At 35.3% G+C, this 24,052-nt stretch overlaps 2 protein-coding genes and 1 pseudogene across 7 annotated transcripts; 2 read left to right on the forward strand and 1 right to left on the reverse strand.

Annotated features, from left to right (window-relative positions):
• Positions 1-2,834: 2,834 nt before the first annotated feature.
• LOC126600983 (UDP-arabinopyranose mutase 1-like) lies at positions 2,835-4,788 on the forward strand (annotated as a pseudogene).
• Positions 4,789-4,915: 127 nt separating this feature from the next.
• LOC126600982 (probable WRKY transcription factor 75) lies at positions 4,916-6,186 on the forward strand. Its single transcript, XM_050267674.1, has 2 exons — positions 4,916-5,546; positions 5,889-6,186. Exons 1-2 carry the CDS (start codon positions 5,242-5,244, stop codon positions 6,028-6,030), a joined length of 447 nt encoding a protein of 148 aa, XP_050123631.1. The 5' UTR covers positions 4,916-5,241; the 3' UTR covers positions 6,031-6,186.
• A 1,753-nt stretch (positions 6,187-7,939) lies between these two features.
• On the reverse strand, positions 7,940-11,161 carry LOC126600542 (SUMO-activating enzyme subunit 1B-1-like). Of its 6 annotated transcripts, none has more exons than XM_050267119.1 (11): positions 11,028-11,161; positions 10,798-10,899; positions 10,639-10,690; positions 10,333-10,528; positions 10,043-10,122; positions 9,821-9,937; positions 9,549-9,599; positions 9,224-9,290; positions 8,624-8,727; positions 8,444-8,548; positions 7,940-8,353 (listed from the first exon to the last, which is right to left on the reverse strand). In XM_050267119.1, exons 2-11 carry the CDS (start codon positions 10,878-10,880, stop codon positions 8,246-8,248), a joined length of 963 nt encoding a protein of 320 aa, XP_050123076.1. In that variant the 5' UTR covers positions 10,881-10,899; positions 11,028-11,161; the 3' UTR covers positions 7,940-8,245. The 6 variants fall into 6 exon arrangements, with proteins under 6 accessions (XP_050123076.1, XP_050123080.1, XP_050123078.1 ...); XM_050267123.1 differs by having other exon boundaries at positions 10,798-10,893; positions 11,028-11,148; XM_050267121.1 differs by having other exon boundaries at positions 10,798-10,893; positions 10,997-11,136.
• Between the last annotated feature and the right edge of the window lie 12,891 nt (positions 11,162-24,052).

Raw genomic sequence — 24,052 nt, forward strand, 5'->3', positions numbered from 1 at the left:
ACGACGAGGTCTACCTTGAGATAATGAGGTTACAACCGACGTGTGTCCATTTTTAGTTGAAAACTATTTCCACAACTCCTCTTAGGCCTTGGTTAAGTCTTGTGCCTTTAAGAATTTATAGAATGGATCTCTCTTCGAAGTATGCCCTATTATAAGAAAAAAAAATTCCAATGTGCAAAAAGGTACTTGGACAACTTTTTTAATTAATTATTAAACTCATATCAGCACATAATAAAAAATTTCAGAGAATTGTGGCGGAATGATGATATTGATTTGCGACACCTATTTTCAAATACTAACATTGATTGATTTTCAATTTTAGGAACCATATTGATGGTGTGGGTCAATTTAAGGGATCGTCTTGATAGTGTGGGTTAATTTTAGGGACCATTTGTAATAAAAACCCGTAAATCTTATTGGACCAATTTATGTGTCACATCAGCACTTAACGAAATTTTCATTGATTTACGACATATATTTTCATGGATTACATTGATTGATTTTTAGTTTAAGGAATCATCTTGATGATGAGGGTCAATCTCAAAGACCATTTGTGATAAAAACCTTTTCTTTATATCCAAAATTCTTTTTGCGACCGCATTCCCCGTCGCTATCAACTGAATGAAAATGCAAAAAGCCTACCCCATTTTTTACGACGTCTTCTACTGTCACCAACTCGACAGCTGCCTACCGTTGCAAAAGACCATTAGCGTCGCTACCTTTCCATCCCCACGTTTGTCATCGCCCGGCCACTACAAATGCGTTTAACGATGGCAAATAGATTTTGTAACGGCATGGCCGACACAAAAGTATTTTTCCCCAGCGGTCATTGGAGATAGCCTACCGCCAAAGGAGCAAAAACCTTTATCAGCGCTGTCAATATTTACTTTCACCTAGCTATATAATAGTTGAGGGCATCTTTTGGGTTGTAGGAAAACAGAGCCCTATATAGAAGACAATGGATTTGGATCCTCACCGGATCCCCTCCCTGGAGATCCTAGGGATCAACAAACAAGGACCGTTGATAAAAAATCGTGCGGCCATAATTTTTTCTTTTTTTTTCACGTAAAACAAGGCTACTTTACTTTTAAAAATATAAAAAAATATTTAATTAGGACCACACGATTTTTGATCAACTATCTGTGTTCGTTAATCCCTAGGATCCCCAGGGAGGGGATCCGGCAGGGATCCAAATCCAAAGACAACCATTACCACTCAATGTAATGGGTTGTAAATTTGTAAGCTCCCATGCTAACGTTTTTTTTTTTAAATACTTATGTTTATAAACATTTTTAATAAAAACGCTTCTATTATAAACACATTTAAGTTTTTTTTTTTTAAATGCAAGTGCTTCATGGTCAGGTGCTTTTTTGAACCTATAATCACTTTTAACTTTTCCTGCCAAACATTAGCTTTTGGTGATCTAAAAGCACATTTAGTTACTTTAAAATCACTTTCAAAGGGGCTCTTAACAGTCTCATAAGTTGGATTTTATTTAGGCTTTTCATTACAAATGATTTTTTAAATTAACCCATCATTATTTTGGTCTATAATATTGTCTTTAAAATTGATTATTATTATAAATCAGTGTCGTCATCTATCCGTCATATTAGAATTAACGACATGTTTATGTTTTTACAATGTACTTGGTAGTATTTTGGAGGATCCGTTGAAGTAAATGGATTCATTTGCGTGTTTATTGATTTGCACTTTCCTTCTCTAACTCAAAAAGTAACTTATGTAGGCGACCAGTAATCCATTGCATAGAGGGGTCTTCTCTTTATTAGCGATCGATGCATGTAGACCATGTGAGATAGAGATAGAATCAAGCATGGCTTTATAGATTGTAGATCCATTACGAGTGCATGGTTTTTGAACAATAAATAAATAAATGTATATGATTTCAAGAACTTGCACGCAACCGGATATATTTTTTTTTCTTTATTAATTTCTCTCTTTTTATGATAAGTTAGTGTAACCATGGCACCGCTCAAATATTATCCTAATCTATGTGTTACAACATGCATAGTTACACAGTTGGACGACATAATTAATATATATTAATGGATTAGAAGCAACATATGACATTATAACTGAACAATCAAACTACAAATCATTTGAAAGAAAGGGTTATACACTCGATATAGAAGGGAGGCTTATCTACGCCTAGTACGACATAGTATCGGTATCCTAATTAAATAACACACTGTCATATAGAAAAGTTTAAACATATATAATAATGGCATTTTTCGTTTAGGATACTGACAAAAATCATATGTAAGTCCCTCCCTATAGCCTATGGGCAAGTTTTTTTTGCCTTTTCCTACTCAGATCTTACAAAAGATAGAGCAAAAACACTAAGTAAGTAAGCTATCTTTGAGGAAAAGCCAATAGTGAATTGCCACGTGTCAGCTCGAACATAATGCTAAGAAAATTAAAAAATTTAAACCAAATTTGCAAACTAAATAATGTAGTTGTAGATGATTGAATTATTAATTAAGTCTCAATTAATATGTTTGTTTCTTATTGATGACACATCATTTGATTTGCAAATTGGTTTAAAAAAATTGGTCTCCTTAGCATTATCCTAATAGTTAACCCATCAGTTGTAACTCATGTAATTGTCTTGTCACGAGAAAATATCTGTCTAAAAGTCCCAAAACATGGAACAGCTAGTGTAAGTATAAAACGCCCCACCATACCAGCGTGGTTGGAGAGTTTAATGTAACCTCCACTCTTTTCATTCACCTTTTCCTCGTTACACACCTCAATATTTAATCAACCAAACCCTACGCTCCTCCCTCCTATAAATTCTTCCTCCCCTCAATTAAAATTCCAATCCATTTTCTCTCATTTTTCTCTCAAGATTTTCAGAGATGGCCCAGCTGCTTGATCTGAAAGATGATCTAGACATTGTGATCCCAACAATCAGAAACCTTGATTTCTTGGAGATGTGGAGGCCTTTCTTTCAACCATACCACCTCATCATTGTCCAAGATGGTCCCTAACGGCTTCAACTACGAGCTCTACAACCGCAATGATGTGAACAAGGTCCTAGGTCCCAAGGCCAGCTGCATTTCTTTCAAGGACTCCGCTTGTCGCTGCTTCGGTTTCTTGGTTTCAAGAAAAAGTACATCTTCACCATCGATGACGATTGCTTTGTAAGTTTTGTGCTCCTTAACAATGTTCCTTTCCACGTTTATCAAATGATGTGTTTGTATAAATGTGACGAATAATTATTGCATTAACTTTTTTATTGGTTGAGAAAAAATGAAGGTGGCGAAGGGGCCTAGTGGGAAGGAGATAAATGCTTTGTCACAGCACATTAGGAACCTGCTGACACCATCAACCCCATTGTTCTTCAACACACTCTACGATCCGTTTGCAAACAGGGCGGACTTTGTCCACGTTTACCACAACCAATCCATTTCCGTAGTCAATCTTCTAGGTTTAAGTAATGATATTTAGATTTAAGACAAATAAAATTGACTACATTGTTGACGTATTTTTTAATACGAAAGAATCTAACATACAATAATAGAACTCATTTTTATTAAAAAAAAAATGTATCAACAATGCAATTAGTTTCGTGTCTAAATAGCATTACTGTTTAGATTTTGGCTTTGGTTTAAAATGATTGAGGATTGAGTTTTTTTGGCTCATGTAGGTATGTGGATGCTGTGATGACAATCCCCAGAGGCACCCTTTTTCCAATGTGTGGGATGAACCTGGCGTTCAATAGGGAGCTGATAGGTCCAGCAATGTATTTTGGGCTCATGGGTGATGGCCAACCCCTTGGTAGATATGATGACATGTGGGCTGGCTGGTGTGCCAAGGTAAATTAGTTCCCAAATTCCCATCCCATTTTACTCCATTTATGACGTGTTTATTTATATAAAATGATTATTAAAATTATTCTAATTCTAGAATTCCTAGGTGTCATAATTTTTCATTTTCTGAATTCTTTGTGTTTATCAATACTTACGAAATAAGAAACTGGTTTTATATTAAAATTTGTAATCAAATACTTGAAAAATCAGGAATCATATTAACTAGGAGATTAGTTTATCTCATGCTTATTTTTTCTTTCTCTTCCCCAATTCATGACGTTGATTGGGGTTGTTTGTGAGCCATTGATACATTTAAGTCTCACAATACTTCAACGACTAATGCTAACATAATTCTTGCTTTCAATTAGCCAATTTGGATGTTTTTATGTGACATACATACACTTGCATATAAGACCCTGAACAATGATATGTGTGTTCTCTCTTCAGGTGATATGTGACCATTTGGGTCTAGGAGTTAAGACAGGACTGCCATACATATGGCATAGCAAGGCAAGCAACCCATTTGTGAACTTGAAGAAAGAGTACAAAGGGATATACTGGCAAGAAGATATGATTCTATTTTTCCAACAAATTGTGCTCCCAAAAGAGTGCAAAACTGTCCAAGATTGCTACATTGAGCTTGCCAACAAGGTGAAGGAAGAGCTTGGTCCTCTTGATCCCTACTTTGAGCAGCTTGGGGATGCCATGGTTACTTGGACTGAAGCCTGGGATGAGCTCAACCCACCGCCTGAAACAGCGAACTAATTTGGCTCAATCAAATGGTTTTATATGAAAAATCATTCAAATTGCTAAAATTTACTATTGAGTTGTTATGAGCTTTTACTGTATTAGTAGGATAGTGATTATCACATTTCCCGTTTTACTATACTAAATTGTTTCTATAAACTTGTTTGAGTTGAAATAGTAGATCTTTACGTAATGTTATAAATTTTCATAACTGTTTAAGAGTAGTGACTTTTATAATTCAAATTTCTTCTTCTCTACTCAATCCGTTATTTCTATTTATTGATTCTCTAAGAGGAGTGCAAAAATCCCGTTTTAAAAAACTACTTTTTGACAGGTGGGCTGGTGATGGTTCTTTAGATTGGTCTGAGTTTCTCCTACTTCTCATTTTCACCACGGAAATTTTCTTTTCTTACTATACTCCTTGGTTAAGAACAAAGCTTTTGAATTGCCCAAAATGCTCATGCAACATGGATTTTTAGCTTTCCATCTCACGTGAAAACAATGCAAAATATTGCGTGTAACAGTAACACCACTTTTAGTATGACATAAAAGGAGACGTGCCGACACAAGTTTCCTTCACGGTTAGTGACAATGTACGTTGGCCACTGGCCACTGAGCCGCCCACAGTGTTCTACATGTTTCCCGTTTTTGTCAGAATAAATACATGTACACTATACTTTTAGTCATAAATTTTTCCTCTCAGATGGATCAAAATAACCAAATATTCTTCCTCGGTTCATCAACAACCTCACCAGCTTTTCTTACTTGTTCAGCGAACCAGTCAAGCTTTCCTCATTTTCGCAGTGACAGAAGTGAAGGCCTGATGAAGTCAGGAGGAAAAGAAGGTGACAAAGAGAGCAAGAAGCACAAATATGCATTTCAAACAAGGAGCCAGGTTGATATACTTGATGACGGGTACCGGTGGCGAAAATACGGGCAAAAATTTGTTAAAAACAATAAATTTCCTAGGTTATTGTCTCTGTATCTCCTGGCTATCATCAAATAGTTTTCGAATTTTGAATTTTTGGTATTGATTTTTTAAGGAAACTGGTATTAAACGCAAGTGTATAAGTTTTTGTGATATCTTGGTTCTTTATATTTGCTCTAGCATGGAATATATTGGTTATTAGATTTGTAGATTTTATACCTAGAACGGTAAAAAAACGCTCTAGTTTTTACTTTTTTTCGTTTAGGAAAATGCTCTAGTTCAATGGTTTACCTAATGCTTGAAAATGCCTTAAATTTCTACAATGCATGTGTTCTTGTGCCTGCTCAATCTATTAAACTGGATTTGTTCGACTATTTATGCAGAAGTTACTATAGGTGTACACATCGAGGATGCATCGTCAAGAAACAAGTCCAACGCCATTCGAAAGACGAGGGGATTGTGGTAACGACATACGATGGAATCCATACGCATCGGGTTGATGAGAATTCTGCTGGAAATTTTTAGGAGCTACTAAGGCATATATAAGCATGTAATGTGCCTAATGCTTAAAGCTGTTGGCGATATTTCCACCATGTCACATACAGTTTGTAGGGTCTTCATATGAAGATTGTTTTTTATATCTGTTCGATATGATAAATTTGCTTACTCTGCTTTAGAAAATTACCACTTTTTGGATTGTAAATATCCGTATCACTACAAGGGTTCTCTGTTCTTCAAAAAACAGACAACGTAAATTCACTCATAATAATAAGTAATGAAAAAAAGGGCTCATCAACTTTCTTGGAGAAGAGTATCAAACAAAAAAGCGAAGACGAACCAAGATGATTGAGAGAGTAAACGGGGGTTAGACTAGTTGGCCAGAGTATTTTGCGCACCCCATGCACATGAGTTCAAATCTCCCTCCCCGTAAATCATAGTGGTTTAGAACTTTTGCTTGTCTTAAAAACCAGGATGATCGAGAAACACAACATCATGTTGGGACTAAGATCACCTCGTTTTCATTTCCATATCCAGCAAAGCCTCTGATAAAACAAATTCCAAATACAATCGAAGCAACAGCAACCACACGCATCGCCATAACAATGCACCTTCCTCCATTATAACCACCTTCATTGCTATCAACCCTTTTCACGCCTTCTGTCTTCACATTCTCATCAGCCAAAAAAGAAAAAGAACCCGAAGATTGCGCACTCCACTGAAAACAAACGCCAATCTCTTTGCTCTTACCAGAATCATCATCACCATCAGAACCATCATCAAAAGACAATGATCTCACCTCTCGAGCCAAACCATTTTTCCAACCACCCGACCATGTCCCCTCCTCTTTTCCTCCATACCCCTTCTCGGTTTCGCAATCCTCCGCCTCGAAAAGCCTCCTTCCCTTCAGCCTGCCGCTTTCAATGGCAGCCCTCCTCTCTCTCCGTATCTCCTCCACCGCCAAGTCATTACTCCTCACCTTCCACTCTCCTCCCTCTGATGGAGAAACCCTATGCTGAAGTGAACACATGAGATGCCTTGGGGAAGAATCAAGCAGTTGGTCAAGATTTTTCGCCATTGAAAAACCTGATGAGTAATTTGTTGAATATCTCCTCTTGGTTTTCGGGTTTGAGTTTTTGTAAGAGTCCCAGTCTTGCTGCAGACTCATGAACTGCTTCTGCAGTTTTGCAACCACGCTCTCTTCTTTTTCTTCTGTTTGGTGAGCTTTCATGGTGGGGTCCTCCTTCATGTTGGGTGGGGTCCTCCTTAGAGAGAATTTGGTGGGTTAATTTTGATTTTAAAAGTCAGTCAAATATGACTTTAACTTGGATAAGAACCATCCACGTTCTAATATGACTTTACCGTCTGTTAATCTGGACCATTGAGTCACTAATCAGATTTTACAGCTTCCCTCCCTTTTCTGGTCTTGGGATCCGATTCTTTCTATTTTCTTTTATGCTTTTAATTACTTTTACTTTTTAATCAAGAAAGAAAGAATCCTTTTTTAATAGTGCTTTTTCCTTTCCAATTAGAACTTTTCTCACCCCGCACATTTTTTTTTATGCATGAGTGACCGTTCACTCATGGAAAAAAAATGTGCAAAAAATTGGACCATGATCCTTATTTCTCTTCGTATCAATCATATGATCTTAATGATCGTAAAGAAAATGAAAAGAAAGAAATACGTCCAACAGAGCAGATTGCGCTTTTTCTTCTAACTTTACCAGACAAAATTGATTGCTCCTTACCCACAACCCATATGACCTGATGACTGATGACCACAAACAATGTGATCACGACCAGTTTTTATGGTCACAGCTCCAGGTCCCTACCCTCATTCTATATAGCTCCACTCGACAATTTTCAATTTTCCCCTCAAAAGGTACAACACGAAAAAAAGCTACGCTCCGTCGAGCCGAAGATTTAGCTAATCAAATAAACAAAGAAGCAAATGCATACATCTGAATCTGTCAACACAAATAGCCATATCTCGGATTTAACCGTCTTCGATGCACTTACGAATCAAGTCAAGCTGACGAACAAATGTAAAATCAGAATTAGAATCATAAATGTAGCGGTAGAATTTGTTTGCAGCTACGCTGTAAGCAAGATTAGGATCCATGAAAAGGGGTCATCTCTTCTAAAATTCTATCACGAACAAGCATAGTTGCGATTAGGTAGTCTCGTACTTCCCAAATTCTTCGAAATATCAAAGCTTTTTCCTCTGCAAGGCTGCTCGGCTTCAAGGGTTCCCTGATATGTCCTCGATTACGCCCTTTCCATCCATAGCATCGAAGAAGAAGAAATTCTTGACAGGGTCTCCTTTCTCTGATATTGTCTTAATAACCTCCTGAGAAGTTAATTAACAAGATGTCAATATATGGTAACCAAAACTTCCGCTATAATTTTTTATGTGAAAGAAAATGGATAGGCGGAGCACCTGCCCAAGAATCCCTCCAATGATGGGGCAAACTGGAGGAAACTCTCTTGTATCCGTCACCAATCTTTCCAGGAGCGCATTTGGAATATGAGACTCATTCACTGACTGCAATATTGTCACAAAAGCAAGCATAAGAAAATGCACAACAAACGAACAATAAAAAATTCTGAGTACCCATACCTGTGCTTCACAGAGTTCTTTTTTCAACTTCAGAACAGCAGGAAGATCTGCAATTGATAACTCTCCAGGTTTACGTTGCTCGGCTTCTTCAAACCTTTCTATTACTGCAAGAAAGGTGAGGTTAGTCTTGCTCAGTCTACTATAATTATAACCGGATGGTTTCACACGAGATTTATAATGGATTAAGGGTAAAAATCTTCTTAATGGGAAAATTCAAAATCATTTAACAGTAACCAATTCATACAAGGTGTAGTAGAAGTAGAACAGCAGCATCAGAGTAAGACTAATAAGAAAGCAGTAAATAAGATGCATCCTATGACTGAGGCATTCCGGTGGTATTAAAATGATATTTGCATCACTCATCTCTTTACCATTACCATTTTCGTAATTGTAAATCTTTTTAAATGTAAGAATTTCACTTCTCATATAGCAAGTTATAGCTTTGACACTTTCATGGAAGTACTCTCCATGGCTCCATCCCTATTCCCTCAGTAAAACCAGGAGTTTTCTCACCTTCCTCTTTTACTATATTGCTATATTTCTTTTACACAACTTCTATCAGAACAAGTAAAAAAATTAAACAACAATAATTAAACACACCTCGCATAGCAAAGTATAGCTTTGAGAATCTCCTGGGAAATGATTTCCAAGGTACTGAAATTGATTCCTGTAATGTAAGATCCATAAGATACTTGATGATTAGTACGCTAGAAATATTTATGATGAACACTACAACACAATTTGCATAAAAACAGATGGCTATCCTATATACATGTTGTATGAACAAGGGTTAATACCACTGAAGAATATTAATCTTGTGGTCTTAATTTGATCAGTCAACTAAGGTCCTATATTTAATTAGCATGAGCATGATATGAAATCTAAAATAACATTATAAGAAAGAACAATGACCAACTAATCATACCTCAAAGCTTGGATACTGTAGTTCACATTCGATTGTTTCCTCATTTTTTTTCTGTCAAGAAAAAACAAGATAAATTTACTTGTTAGAGAATATACACTGACAATGCTATACTTCTCCATGTACATGTAATCTAAAATTTCATAGCCCTTGGAAACTTTGTTGAAGTTCTAGCAATGATGCTATCAACTCACTCGACATAAAATGAACGACGAAACTGGGCAACTAAAAATAATGACATTAGAAAAGTCTGAGAAAGCAAATAAGATGATCACCTTCGAATATTTATGGTGTTGCAGATCAACAAATATTTCACCACAGGAGTCTCTACAATCAACAGTATAAAATGCTACACGCTTTGAAGACTTTCGGCATTTTTCATTGATCAATTTCTGCAATAGAAGAATTGAGATGGAAAATAAGAATATGAATTCATTAAAAATGGATGTTTCAAGAAGGTAAATGTTAAACATCAAGAGGATGGGTATGCGTAGTACTTTAGTTGTGAAGGAGCAACAGCTGACAACGATGACGTCAAATTTGCTGTAGAACTCTACCCCAAAGCTTGTTAAGTCACCTGTGAGATCAAGATGAAGTATATATTCTCAATTTCTCTTCTCGCTGCTTGGACGAGGTATTAGAAAGCATTATTTTTCTTGTCTGTCTTAAGTGGCATAAAACGGCATAGCCATGCACTCAAAAATGATGTTCAGCTACGCTATCATTCACTTGATAGTGACAATAACGATACAATTATATTGGAAACCGGAGGCATTAGAGGGCAGACCTTTTTCTACAGAAACGCGAACCATCGGATTGAAATCTTTCAGAGAATCACGGCAAAGTTCAGTCAAAGTTTTCCCAGCATACACACTTTCATCAGAAGGTATCAGAAAGTTGGCAGACAGCGCGTCTTCTGTCACTACCCGATCATCCACCAGTGTCAAACTACCAACTCCGGCTAGTACAATGTTCTTACAAAACTACCCAAAAAAAAGGTCACAAAAAATAATAACATGAATGCAACTTAATATTCTAACACATTCTATCACCACCCCAAAAACAAAATCATATATGAAGGTGTTGAATTTACCTCTGCAACAGTTCCAGTTATTCCACAGACTAATACATGAGCTTTGCTAAGTCTAAAACAAAAAAACAAAAAAAATGAATAAAAAAATAGCTCAAAATTCCAAATATTTCTTTAACTAATTCATAACAATTGTTCATGAAATATATTAAAATTGCTTACCTTCTTTGGGCACCGGCACCCCAAACCCTAATCTGGCGATCGTACAGAGCAGTCTCCTGCTCGGTCAACTCCTCGCCGTCCATTCCCAACCGCAACCTGAAACTTTTGGAAAATTAAAGTTAATTAAAATTAATTTCACATTTCTAACTCAAAAAAGTTGAGAGGTACACTGAATAACCCTAAAAATTCAGTTACTTGCAAAATAATTAGTCGGTGGGAGGAGAAGAAACCCTAGAAAAGCTGAGAATTTGAATTGCTGAGAAAACTGACAGACAGTGACGACGAGGGGCTTCCGAATTGGAATTTCAGAGTTTTTTCTTTTCTTTTTTTTTACCCAACTTGTATTGGGCCTTTTGTTGGGTTGTCATGAATTACCCATTAGATTTGGTTCGTACAAACCGTTCGCAGAGGCCCACGAATTGGAGAGAATGTCATGTCTGTATCTCCCACCACATATCTATATGCAACTTTGCACAGATTCTTGGCAAAGGCAATAGATTTATTTCATGTCAATGTGGAAACAGATACTTGAGTAGGGTCGCTTGACCAAGTGGATAATTAGGTATCATCACAAAAGAATATATAGGTATTATCCGACTTCACGTAAGTACAATTTCTAACGCATACAACCAATTTTTTGTGTTAAGATACCATACTGTAATTTTTCTAGCATCATTTAAATTATATGATAAGAGATGCAGACATGAGTACATGCACATATTATGCACAAGATTTTCTCTAAAAATCAATAATGTTTGATCACATGCATCCATTTATTGTCCCATCGATTTTTCCTTAGGAAAATGACGATAACACACAAATATATGTTTAACCTGCAATGCTAATAATTGCGCATACGTTACAATTTGAGTGGATTCGTAACAAATCATGTTAGTCTGTTACGTAATGTGCAACATAAGTTGCGGACGACATGCCTATTAAACATGGAAATTAGTAGTAACTCCCTTGAAACAATATGATTCGTCTTTGCTTCCTCCACACTGCACAATAGCTCCTTTAGTCCAGCTCCTGCAGCAAAATTACCGTTGGGGTAAATCAAATTGAAACCTGCTGTGAATTTGTGAATATACAGTACTCACTTGCTTCCTCCAAAATGCATGACAGTGCTTTTAGTCCCACTCCAGCAGTAAATTGTTCAGGTAAAAAGCAGATTAATCATATTCAAAACCACCGTGGATCTGCTTGATTGTAGCCATAGATAAAGTGCAATTCCCAACTAGCCTCCTTCGGGTCTAGAAAGGGTGGATAACCCTGATTCGCCATTAGTTGTGCCCATTTTTCTAGAAAGAAAACCACTACGAATAGTTATAGTTGTGATCGTAGTGAATCATAACTCATAAACATTTGACCCTGTTGGGGAAAACTACTGAATAAAAGTTACCTGCATGTTGGTTAAAAACTTGCTTTGGGTTTCTTGTCATGGCGAGTAGCCTAATTATAGCTACCTTGATCGTCCAAGCACAAAATCCAGTGAACAATATGGAGAAATATGATCTCATATATTTAGTGATAAGAATTTCTAAATGTGCATAGACCATGCATGTATGGGGGCAAAAATAAGATCAGCCAATGTTTATATTCATTCAGGCGTTATGCATTGAACTTTGAGTCCAAGAATTTGAATAGTTTGTGTACCTCCCAATATATTAAAGACTCAAGCTTTGTTCTCAATACAATCTTAAGTGATTGGTTTGAAATGTATATTCGTCACAGTCGCACACACATAATTGATTGTTTTACTTTTTTCATACAAACGAACGATATTATTTAGAAAAGGAAAGGAAAATTTACGGATACAGTAATAAACGCTATTTGCTACTATAATTACAAATTTCTTGCGTGTACATGCATGGTTGTTAATTGTGGATTTGGATCCTCTCCTGAGCTAATGGAGAGGATCCTTCTGACCCATCATCTTGGGCCGTTGGATTTTTATCCAACGGCTACAAACAGGGAGATCCTTTTAAAGTTATAATAATTATAGTCGTTAGATAAAAATCCAATAATTCATGATTATGAGTCAGGAGGATCCTCTCCATTAGCTCAAGAGAGGATCCAAATCCGTTAATTGTGATATCTTGCATAGTACAACGAGAAAAGTCATTGTCAAAGTAGGGTATAGAGACATGGGCATGAACGTGGCTCGGTCATTGAACAATCACCAACCATGATAATTGCAAAAGAATATTAACTAGGTTTAGAATGTATGAAAGATAAGTGAAGAAAAACGATTGCAATTAAAAATAACGTCTATTTTGATGGGCGTTAAAGTGGTTAATACATAGTTATTTTTTCGTGATCCATGACCAAATGAATAGAAGTTCACTTTTAAAGGACTCAAGATAGGTAAAGAGTCCAAAAACACGCAAACGACGAGCATAGAAGGAACGCCCATAAGCAATATTACGGTCGGCATCGTATTAAGTACGCGTTACCGAGCACTTACTTGTTGACACAAAGCACAACCACCGCTCTTAACCGCCGCCGACCACTATTCCTTGACACAAAACAGATGAATGTAGCTCAAAAAAACCAAGTGTCACCTAGAGATACAAGCAATAAGCAAAAGTGGGACCCCAGGCCTTCCACGAATTTAGAACAAAGACATAGCAACTTGACCTAGGGGAGTTCGTCAACTCATTTGATTTGCCGACCTCTATATAAAGGAAGAGGAGAAGCCTGGGAAAGTTAACTACTGAAAGGATCTCCAACCGATTGGGTTAAAGGGTCATACGACTAAAATAGCTTAAAATGATACGAAAACCGTATCCAACTGAGGACTAGGCCAAAGGGTTCGTGGGCCCCACCGGGCCAAAATTGTGCAATCAGGCCAACCGTCTAGCCCAAACCAGCCAGCCTCGGACCGGTCCAAAATTCAAACCCACAGCTACCTGGCGTCAACATGATGCTAGCTAGCTGACGTCATGCTAACGCCAAGTGACTTTTTTTTTTGGACAAAATTTTAAAAATAAAAAAATAAAAAATAAACAACACTAAACAACATTAAACAATATTAAATAACATTAAACGACATTAAACGACACTAAACAACACTAAACAACATTAAACAACATTAAATAACACTAAACAACACTATAACTACCTAAGCCATTAAACAACATTAAATAACACTAAACAACATTAAACAATATTAAATAACATTAAACTTAAACAACATTAAATAACACAATCTCCACCCTAGTACTACTTGGGGGAGTTATTCACTTTAGCGACACGTGTCACTCGAAATCCTATCCGAAAAATTATTGAGGTAGTTTAATTTAAGTAAGCATGTAATACCCTGAAAAATTAAAATATATGAATATGTGGAGTAAATTGAGAACAAATAGATTTATGCTTATGAAAATTTGATTAGAGAAATTTTAGAAGTTTGTTTTGGGATTTATTATAATTTACGTCGAAAATTTTATAGATTAGTGGAAAAGACGAAAATGCACTAGTTGTAAGATCCTACATCGCCCATGGGAGTGGATCATGTAAGCTTTATATGTATATTCTCATCTCTACCTAGCACGAGGCCTTTCGGGAGCTCACTGTTTTCAAGTTTCATCGGAACTCTGAAGTTAAGCGAGTTCGCGCGAAAGCAATCCCATGATGGGTAACCCACTGGGAAGTTCTCGTGTGAGTTCCCAGAAACAAAATCATGAGGGCATAGTCGAGGCCCAAACGAACAATATCGTGCTACGGCGGAGTTAAGCCCGGGTTGTGGTGAGGGCCCGAGCCGGGATGTGACGATTTGGTATTAGAGCCAATTCCTCGCTGGAAGTGTGCCGACGTCGGGCCCTAAGAGGGTGGATTGTTAGATCCCACATCGCCCAGGGGAGTGAATCATGTAAGCCTTATATGTATATTCTCATCTCTACCTAGCACGAGGCCTTTTGGGAGCTCACTAGCTTCGGGTTTCATCGAAACTCCGAAGTTAAGCAAGTTCGCGCAAGAGCAATCCCATGATGGGTGACCCACTAGGAAGTTCTCGTGTGAGTTCCCAGAAACAAAACCGTGAGGGTGTGGTCGGGGCCCAAATCGGACAATATCGTGTTACGGCAGAGTCGAGCCTGGGATGTGGTGGGGGCCCAGGCCGGGATGTGACACTAGTTGACTAAATGTAATTTTACGATGACGTATTTTATCCTCATATATTTTATCATATTTCTTGATATAATTGGATAGAGCTCGACCCTACGAAAGTGTGGGCAAAAACCGTTTGTGAATCGAAGTTGAAACGAAGAAATTAGAGGCTTTAAAAAAATTTAAAAAAAAAGAAAAGAAAAAAAAAAGAGGAGTCTGGAAGCTGCTAGATGGTAGTGTGAGAGATGAGGAAAAGAAGATATGTGGGAGAGAAGAAGGGGAAGGGGGACTAATCGAGTAAGGAGAAAATGAGGGGAAAGAAGGGAGAAGTGGAAGAGAAAACCGAATCCCCTACGACCCGCCAACCCGACCCGGCCGGATTTCCCAATTCCGGCCACCGTTGACGGCGGGACCGGTGGTAAAATGATCCATTTAAAGTTTCATATTAATCTTGAATTGAGTTGATATTATGTTATACATTATGAAAATGTTGAACGTTAAGATGATTGTTTAATTGTGACAAGTAGTTGGGAAAGTTATATTATACCTGTGAAATTGAGAAATGTTGAATTGTGCGAAAAAGGCCCGTGGATGTTGATTTGGGCAAAAAGGCTTGTGGATGTCGATTTGGGCATGATGGCCTGTGGAATGGGAGAAATGTTTGTTTGGGTAAAATGGCCCGTGGATGTTTGATTGGGCAAAGTGGCCCATGAATGTTGATTTGGGCGAAATGACCCGTGAAATGTGGAGAAATAATTGAATGGGCATAAAGACCTAGTGTTTCCGAAAGAAAAGCTCCATTTGTAGGCTGTGAGAATGAGTTATCAATGTGATGTGTATCGACTAGGTATATTATGATATTTTCCAGTTGCTAGTCACCTTTTGGGATAAAAGAAAAAAAAAATGATGAAATCGTTGTTTTGCCAATGATATTTATGGCTGAAAATTGTAATATTTACGAAAATCAAGATGAAATTTATCGAATGGGGAAGAAATTATAAATCAAAGTTATGAATTGTTCATTATAATTGGAATGGTGGAAAAAAAATCATGGAGATTTCTTCATTTATTGAATTATTGGTGGACATGAATAATAGAATGAGAATTTGAGTCCGTATAATATAAACGGAAACTGTGGATTGGTTTTAAATTCCTCATATTTATACAGTGATTATGATTAGAAGTGCCAATGATTTTCGTTGGAATTTCTGACATATGGGTTGCTAATTCTGTTGGTTTGACTTGAAATTGTAATATTTACTTAGCCACTGATGATTATGGCTTGAAATTTTTATATTTATTTGGCCGATGATGGCTACGATGGAATGTATGATAATTGTTTTGCTAAAAAAATAATAATAATTATGATGTCTAGTGTCGCCAGTGATTGTGGCTAGGAATGTTGAGAAAGAATCAAGGTAACGGCTATGTGTAGCCAATGATGGTGAGTAGTTTTACTCATGATTGGGGTTCTTATGCTAGCATTTATCTAGCCAATGGTAGATATGGTTGGATAATTTGGTATTTATTTAGCCAACGAGGATTGCGGTTTGATGTTTGATTTTTATTTTGCCAATGTGTATGGCTAGAATTTCTTATATTTATTCTACCAATTAATGTGGCTGGAAATCTGAGTATATGCTTGAAAATCATGATAATTAATTCATGGAATTATTTATTTTGAGCTTGAATAAAATCGTAGATTGAGGTTATAATTTTATTCACTATAAATGAAACGGTGGGATTAGTTCTAAATCCCTTTTCGTTATTCGATGGTTGGAAATCTCGGGGACGAGATTTATTTTAATGGGGGTCGAATGTAATACCCTGAAAATTTAAAATATATGAATATGTGGAGTAAATCGAGAACAAATAGATTTATGCTTACGAAAATTTAATTAGAGAAATTTTAGAATTTAGTTTTCGGAATTTATTATAATTTACGTCGAAAAATTTATCGATAAGTGGAAAAGACGAAAATGCACTAGTTGACTAAATGTAATTTTACAAGGACGTATTTTTTTCCCTCCTATATTTTATCGTATTTCTTGATATAATTGGATAGAGCTCAACCCTATGAAAGTGTGGGTGAAAACCGTTTGTGAATCGGAGTTGAAACGAAGAAATTAGAGGCTTGAAATCAAAAAAAAAAAAAAAGGAGTTTGGATGCTACCAGATGGCAGCGTGAGAAAGGAGGAAATTGAGAGACATGGGAGAGAAGAAAGGGAAGGGGGGACCAATCGGATAAGGAGAAAAGGAGGGGAAATGAGAGAGAAGTGGAAGAGATAATCGGATCCCTTATGACCCGCTAACCTAACCTAACCGGATTTTCCAATTCTAGCCACCGTTGACGACGGGACTAGTGGTAAAATGATCCTTACTTCGAACTCAATCGTTCTCCTTCCCATTTTCATCCAAAAAATATTGATGAAATTTGGTGGATTTCAAGAGAAACCATATGTAGGGGCGCGACGAGTTTGGCTTCGATTCACCAAAATCTGAAGTCAACACCGTCCATCACCACCACCCGTAGTCTTCCCTCAATGTCAGGAACAAAGCCCAAGCAATAGTTGGAGTGTCGGAGTTTGTTTTGAGGTCGAATCGAGAACACCTATTTCTAGGGTTTCCGATGGTCCAAGGCTGATTTTCAGGTGTTTTCCAGGTGAATTGGATTTCGGCCCAAGTATGAAAGTTGTTCCTCTCATTGAACTCTACTTTCTTGTAAAATTTGGTAAATTTTAGAGTTAGTCGGAAAGTTAGGTTTTCGTTCGTCGAAAACGGGCGGGTGCGACGACACGTGGCCAGTGGCCCGACGCTGCCTTTTCATGCAAATTTTGATATTTTAAATTCGTAGATGGTACCCATTTGAGGTGATTCGATTATGAAAGTTAATGTTGAATATTTCCATTTCTAGAATATTTTCAGAAATGGATAAAAGAATGAATGGTGAAATACGAAAGGCTTGATCACGCATAAAGGTTACATAGGCAGTCGAAAGGCTTTATCACGCATCAAGGGTACATAGGCAGTCTAACAGGGGTTAGATGTAGCCTTAAATAATTGAGATTAATCTTTTGTTGGGAATTTGATTGAAGAAGTGAAATTTTGGTGAATTATTTGAAAATTTAATCTTATGTTTTTTGTGAGTAAATTCTATTTATAGATTTTGTGAGTGTTTAAGAAATTTAAATAAAGAATTATGATTAATAGTAGTTAGTTAAACAAGAGTTTAATTTGGGCCTATCATAGTAATTATCTACTGAAATAAAATTTTAGGGACAGGGCATTACAAACCATAGTAATTCAATTAAAATAATAAATTATGTTTGGCCTATGACCCCTTGGCCCCCTCAGTTGGAGATGATTTTTTGTCACAGGGCTCTGTTTGGTCTATGGTCCTTTGGCCCCCTCGATTGGAGATGGTAAGAAATACGGTCTAACACTGTTCATTAAAATATTAATTTCTTGGAGGGGTATAGTGCTAAGGGGAGCCCTCTGGCCCTCCTTCGATTGGAGATGGCATAAGTTCCTGTAACAACCCTAAAACTACATAGCAACATTTCTCACTACTCTAGAGATATTGATGAAGGCATCAAAGTGGTTAGGCCGGTACCACACCGAACTCTCTGATACTACTTGTGTTCAATGTTCAAGTGAAGAGAACGGAGCTCTAGTCCTCGATAAATACCAGTTCATAACCCTAAAACCCCTGGTATTTAAGCCCTAAAATCACCGTAAACCTTTTAAAAACCACCTTTGTTAACATTGCCACATTTTTATGTTAGCAATAGTAACTAAAATGATTTTCTTTCTTCTTCTAAAATTATAAACCTTTTGTTGCTTTAAACTAGTTTACCATAAAGTTTATATACAGTTTCAAAAGAAGGCGATTTGACGCAAGTTTAGACATTGAATCTTTAAAAGAGGGAGATTTTATAGTGTAACTGGTAATTTATTCCCGTCTCTATGTCTCTCATCACATTCCTATTCCGAAGATTTGCTCTAAAACAAAGGGTAAGGAAGAAAGTCGGAAATTGAGTTGTCCACATCCGACATGAAATATGAGCATATTGGCGTGGTCGCCTTCACAAAATACATTTTGATGTGAAAACTTAAGCATGCGATAGTTAGATGATGTACTTTGAGAGGTGATGGCAAAATCTACATGAGAAATGATGGTGGCATGGCAATGCCACCATGGTGCCGACATATGAAAACTACACTTTAGGATTTCTTCTTCATGGTGGTGGAGGAGTTGAACGAAAAAATGATTGAGTGGTGATATATGCACTAAATTCATGCAGACAACACGATGTGAATTTTTATTACAATTAGGGTTCTTTAGATATAAACTCTTATAACTCTTATTTCTTAGAAAGAAAAAAACCCCAATAATTATAAACATTCAAATAAAACCCAAATTTAGAAAAGACTCCCAAATAGAAAAGTAATTGACCTATTATTACAAAATATTTACAATTTGTACCACAATATTCAAAATAAATCAATAAATGTTATTACTCACCTTAATTACAATGAACAAATAATTATTGCACATATTATTACACCCAACATATATATATACACATTCAAATGTCTATAGGACTACCGTAAGCTCAATATATATATATATATATATATATAAGAAAAATTAGTATTTGGTCCCTAGTTACTAATGTTCATTGACTAAAACCTTATTAGTTTTCAGATTTTGATCCAAGTCCCTAGCATTAATGTAATGATGAATTTACATAATTTTTTTAAATAAAATTTAATAATTGATTTAGGATTTTAATACTCACACATTTATTAAACTCCTAACTAATTTTCAATTCAAAACATTTCCAAAATAAATAAAAAATTAGAATAAATTTGTACCCATTAGCTTTTTATAAAATATTCTTCAATTTTTTAATCTTATATGCACCCATTCATGTAATTTTTTTCAAATTTTTAATCTTAAAATGTACCCATTCTTAAATATACCAATTTGTTATATGTAAAATGTACCTTTTTTATATAAAATATATTCAATTTTTCTCTAATCCATTTTTAAACTTATATGGGGACATTCTTTTCTTTTGATTTGAGAATGTATCCATGTCAAGTTTAATCAAAGAAATTTACTAATGTTATTAAGCCTAATATCTATTACTTTTGTTTTGTGTGTGTGGTTTTGAAGAATGTACCCATGTTTTGGTACAATAATTTTTTGTTAATTTTGATGAATGTACCCATGTTTACATGCGCACACACACACAATAGTATAATTTATATTTTAATATTTTAAATCCCACAAATTATGAGTTTTTATTTAAAATCTCATTAATATAAACAACTATAAATTTCAAATTTTAATTTAAAAAATATAGTAACATACATAAAAATAAATTATCACATTAATTTCAGGGATTTCAATAAAAAATTGAAAACCAATAAGGCTTCAGTAAAAAAATATTAATAGCTAGGGATCATATCCAAAGTCTTATATATATATATATATATATATACAGTACTACATATAATACTAATTAATCCACCTATATGTATTTATGATGAGCAAATAACCTTCATTGTGTAGGTATTTTATTTTGTATGTATCATCATATATATTGGCCACATTTTGTTATTATATGTACAAATAATTAATAGGTAAACTAGTGTTGAATAAAATAATATATTTTTTATGCAGGTAAATTATTTTATATATATTATGTTTGCTCTATTATGTAGGTAAATTATTTTGCATATATTGGGTTTGCTTTATTATGTAGGTAAATTATTTTGTATGTCGGGTTTTATGTGGAGAATATTAAGTTTTAGGGGCTAAAGTTATATTTTCAATTACAAACTTACAATTGTTAATTAAATTCCAACTTGAGTTTTTTTTTTTTTTGTAAAAAAAAAAGAGACCAACTAGTGGCTTCGTCATAGCAGGCTACCCTTCAGGGGGTCGAGAAGATTCACAGAAACATTTCAACATTCCTTGACCATTATCATTCGATTTACCAGCGTTAATAATCGAACACAGGACGTGTCATGTGGAGTATGACCTGAAATTCATATTATTTTTGGTAACGTATTATTTGGTGCACGACTTTAATGCATCTATCATTATTCAAAATGATTTACTTACATTTCTCAATACGTCATCGTGACACTCTAAATTAACATAATCAATGTGATTTGACTTTTTATTGGTATGAGATGTTACGATTGCATATTAAAGAAATCTCTCTCATGTGATGACTTATATGAAACGGTTCATTGTTATGTGATATTCTCATCTAATAACACAATATTATGTTACGTATGTTAATATATTATTGAATCCAAACAGTACAATAGCGCGTTTTATACAAGTTAGTTTTTCTCATTCGGTGAGGCGACACTTGGCAAATAATTAGAGTTTGGTCCCATGGACAGTCGCAATACAGCTGCCCACACTGACAAGTTGGTTGTTGCAGATTTAAAGGACCCCTGTCCCGCCTCTGTAGCATGACGTTTGGGTAAATCTGTGGCATATGACGTTAGGGTAAATCTGTAGCATGACGTTTTGGTAATCTGTAGCATGACGTTTTTACCCCTTCAATAATCTACACTTATCAACTCGTTTGGATTAATTACTAAATTATCAACTCCTAATTAGTCTTTCTCTAAATTAATAAATTAAAATAAAAAGTTATTTAGTATGTAATAGTTTAATAATATTCTTTTTTATTTGTAAATAAACTTTTTATATTTTAATGTAATAAATGACGATTTTGAAACTAATTTATTTCTCCAATCTTTAAAGTAGATATATCGTTATATACAAAAATAAAAATAAACATTCTATTTTTATCTGTTTATATTGTTTACAATTAAAGTTCCTCACAAAAACAAATATGAAGTTTGTCCTTAAGTTCAAATTAGCTATGATTTTCAAGCTCTCAATTTATTTGGATAGTAAATATGATTTTTTGTTAATCATCTTGAGTAGCTTAGGATATACGGTAAATTATATTTTTTTCTCTTTAGGTTTGTATTCAATTGTAATTTCATACAACATATTTAAAACATTTCTATCTCATATATTTACTTATTATTTTATTTCAATGTCATATATCTGTCTCCTTTTCCGTCAGCTCCTCCGTTATATGTCTTCAGACCCCACTTCAGGCCCCAATTGCACCTACCCGATGAACTGCTAGGGTAGGCTTTCCCACAACAAAAAAGTGGCACGTTGCACTAAACTTCACGCGGTCACATAGGCATATAACAACTTACGAAAAATGTGACAGATGTATGACATTAAAATGAAAATAAACATTAGTATGTGATTGAATTGTTTAAAAGATATTGTATGAGGTTAAAGTAAAATGTGATTACCCTAAAACATAATAATGTAATTGATTAATAAAGGGCTAGTAAACGATATTGGTGAAACGGTAAATTGTGGTAGTTTATGATGAATAGTTTTTAATTTTATAATTTTTTTTTAACAAATGATATTATCTACAATAAAGAGGAGGGGGATGTGCTTAACCTCACAATGAACCTAAAACATCTCACTTACAAATTAAGAGGAATATCACTAGACGTTAGTACTAAGTGGTTTTTTTTTTTTTAACAAACTATATTTATACTAAAAGGGAGTGCGTGAATTTAACCTCATGATGAACTAGTAATATATGGTTCAAATTCACAAATAAAATCTTTCATTTAAATTTACAGTGCAAAATATCATTCATAATAAAGAAAATATTTTGGGTCATGAAAATTAAAGTTAGAAGTGAAGTTTATGGAGTCTGACAGCGCCTACCTCCCATTCAATGGGCCTTCAAAGATGCACACTTGATTACATGCAAGTCTCACGCGCTCGGCTAGCAACCCCTCTAAAGTCCAAACACCAAAAATTCTAGCTTCTTGGTTGTCACATTTACCGCGACCACAACTATCGCTATGTTTGAAATTTCAAAGGTAAATAACTAGTAATTGGAACGTACCAACAAAAACATGTTATTTTTGTATTACATTGAAACGTCTCTTTCATAGAGAAGAGTTACGCGCTCGGCTAGCAACCCCTCCAAAGTCCAAACACCAAAAATTCTAGCTTCTTGGTTGTCACATTTACCGCGACCACAACTATCGCTATGTTTGAAATTTCAAGGGCAAATAACTAGTAATTGGAACGTACCAACAAAAACCTGTTATTTTTGTATTACATTGTACCGTCTCTTTCATAGAGAAGAGTTTTGGGCATGGCAACGAGGCCGGATAATACTCAAATACATTGAGACATGTTTCTCTGAAGAGCGTTAACTATTCAACTGATATTAATATCATATGACAATGCATCTATTAAAGAGTGATATGCAATATGGTACAAAAATGTGATCTCTTAGTTACTAACAGTAATATAGATTAGCCTAAGTGACCATAATGAGTGAGAAAATACATTTATGATTGTGCTAAAATTAGCTGATTTTGATTTTTCATCTAGAGTCTATTTCTCTATCAACGAAATATAGTTTGAAATTCATTAAATTGGTGAAATTCTTCATTGTCAAAAGGTTGGTGCTATCCACACACTCCGCTTTACCTCCCACATATTCTTTTGAGTTTTGGCTGTTAAATTGAATGAATTAAAAAAATCCAAAAACATAAATTAACAAGAAGTATATGAAAAGTAAAAATGGGTGCGTCAATATCACCACCTTGTCAAAATTGTCAATTTGAATGCAACAAGACCAATTATTTGTAGTGAAATGATATCATTGACATGGCACATTCAAATAGACAAAGAGAATTTGAATAATAGACCTTTGGCTAATTGACTCCTTGACCTAAAATTGATGTAAAGTAGTAATGTAGTTAATCAAATTCCATTGGAAATGTGATTCATACTCAAAACTAGTCCCACATTTTGCATGTTTTGCTCTCGAAGTCTTTGCTTCCAAATCTTCCTCTTCTTCTTCTTCTTCTTCTTCTTCTTCTTCTTGTTGTTCGCCACCTAACATAACATGGAAAGATCCTTCTTATAATGTCCCAAGACAGATCAGTACATATCTAGTTGACAAATGTACCATTATTTTATTTATGTTTTGGCAATTAAGGTATGCAATTATTAATCCAAGCTATTAAGGACCCCATTCAGTACTAC

Source organism: Malus sylvestris, chromosome 14, assembly GCF_916048215.2.
Source record: "Malus sylvestris chromosome 14, drMalSylv7.2, whole genome shotgun sequence".
NCBI classification, from domain to species: Eukaryota; Viridiplantae; Streptophyta; class Magnoliopsida; order Rosales; family Rosaceae; genus Malus; species Malus sylvestris.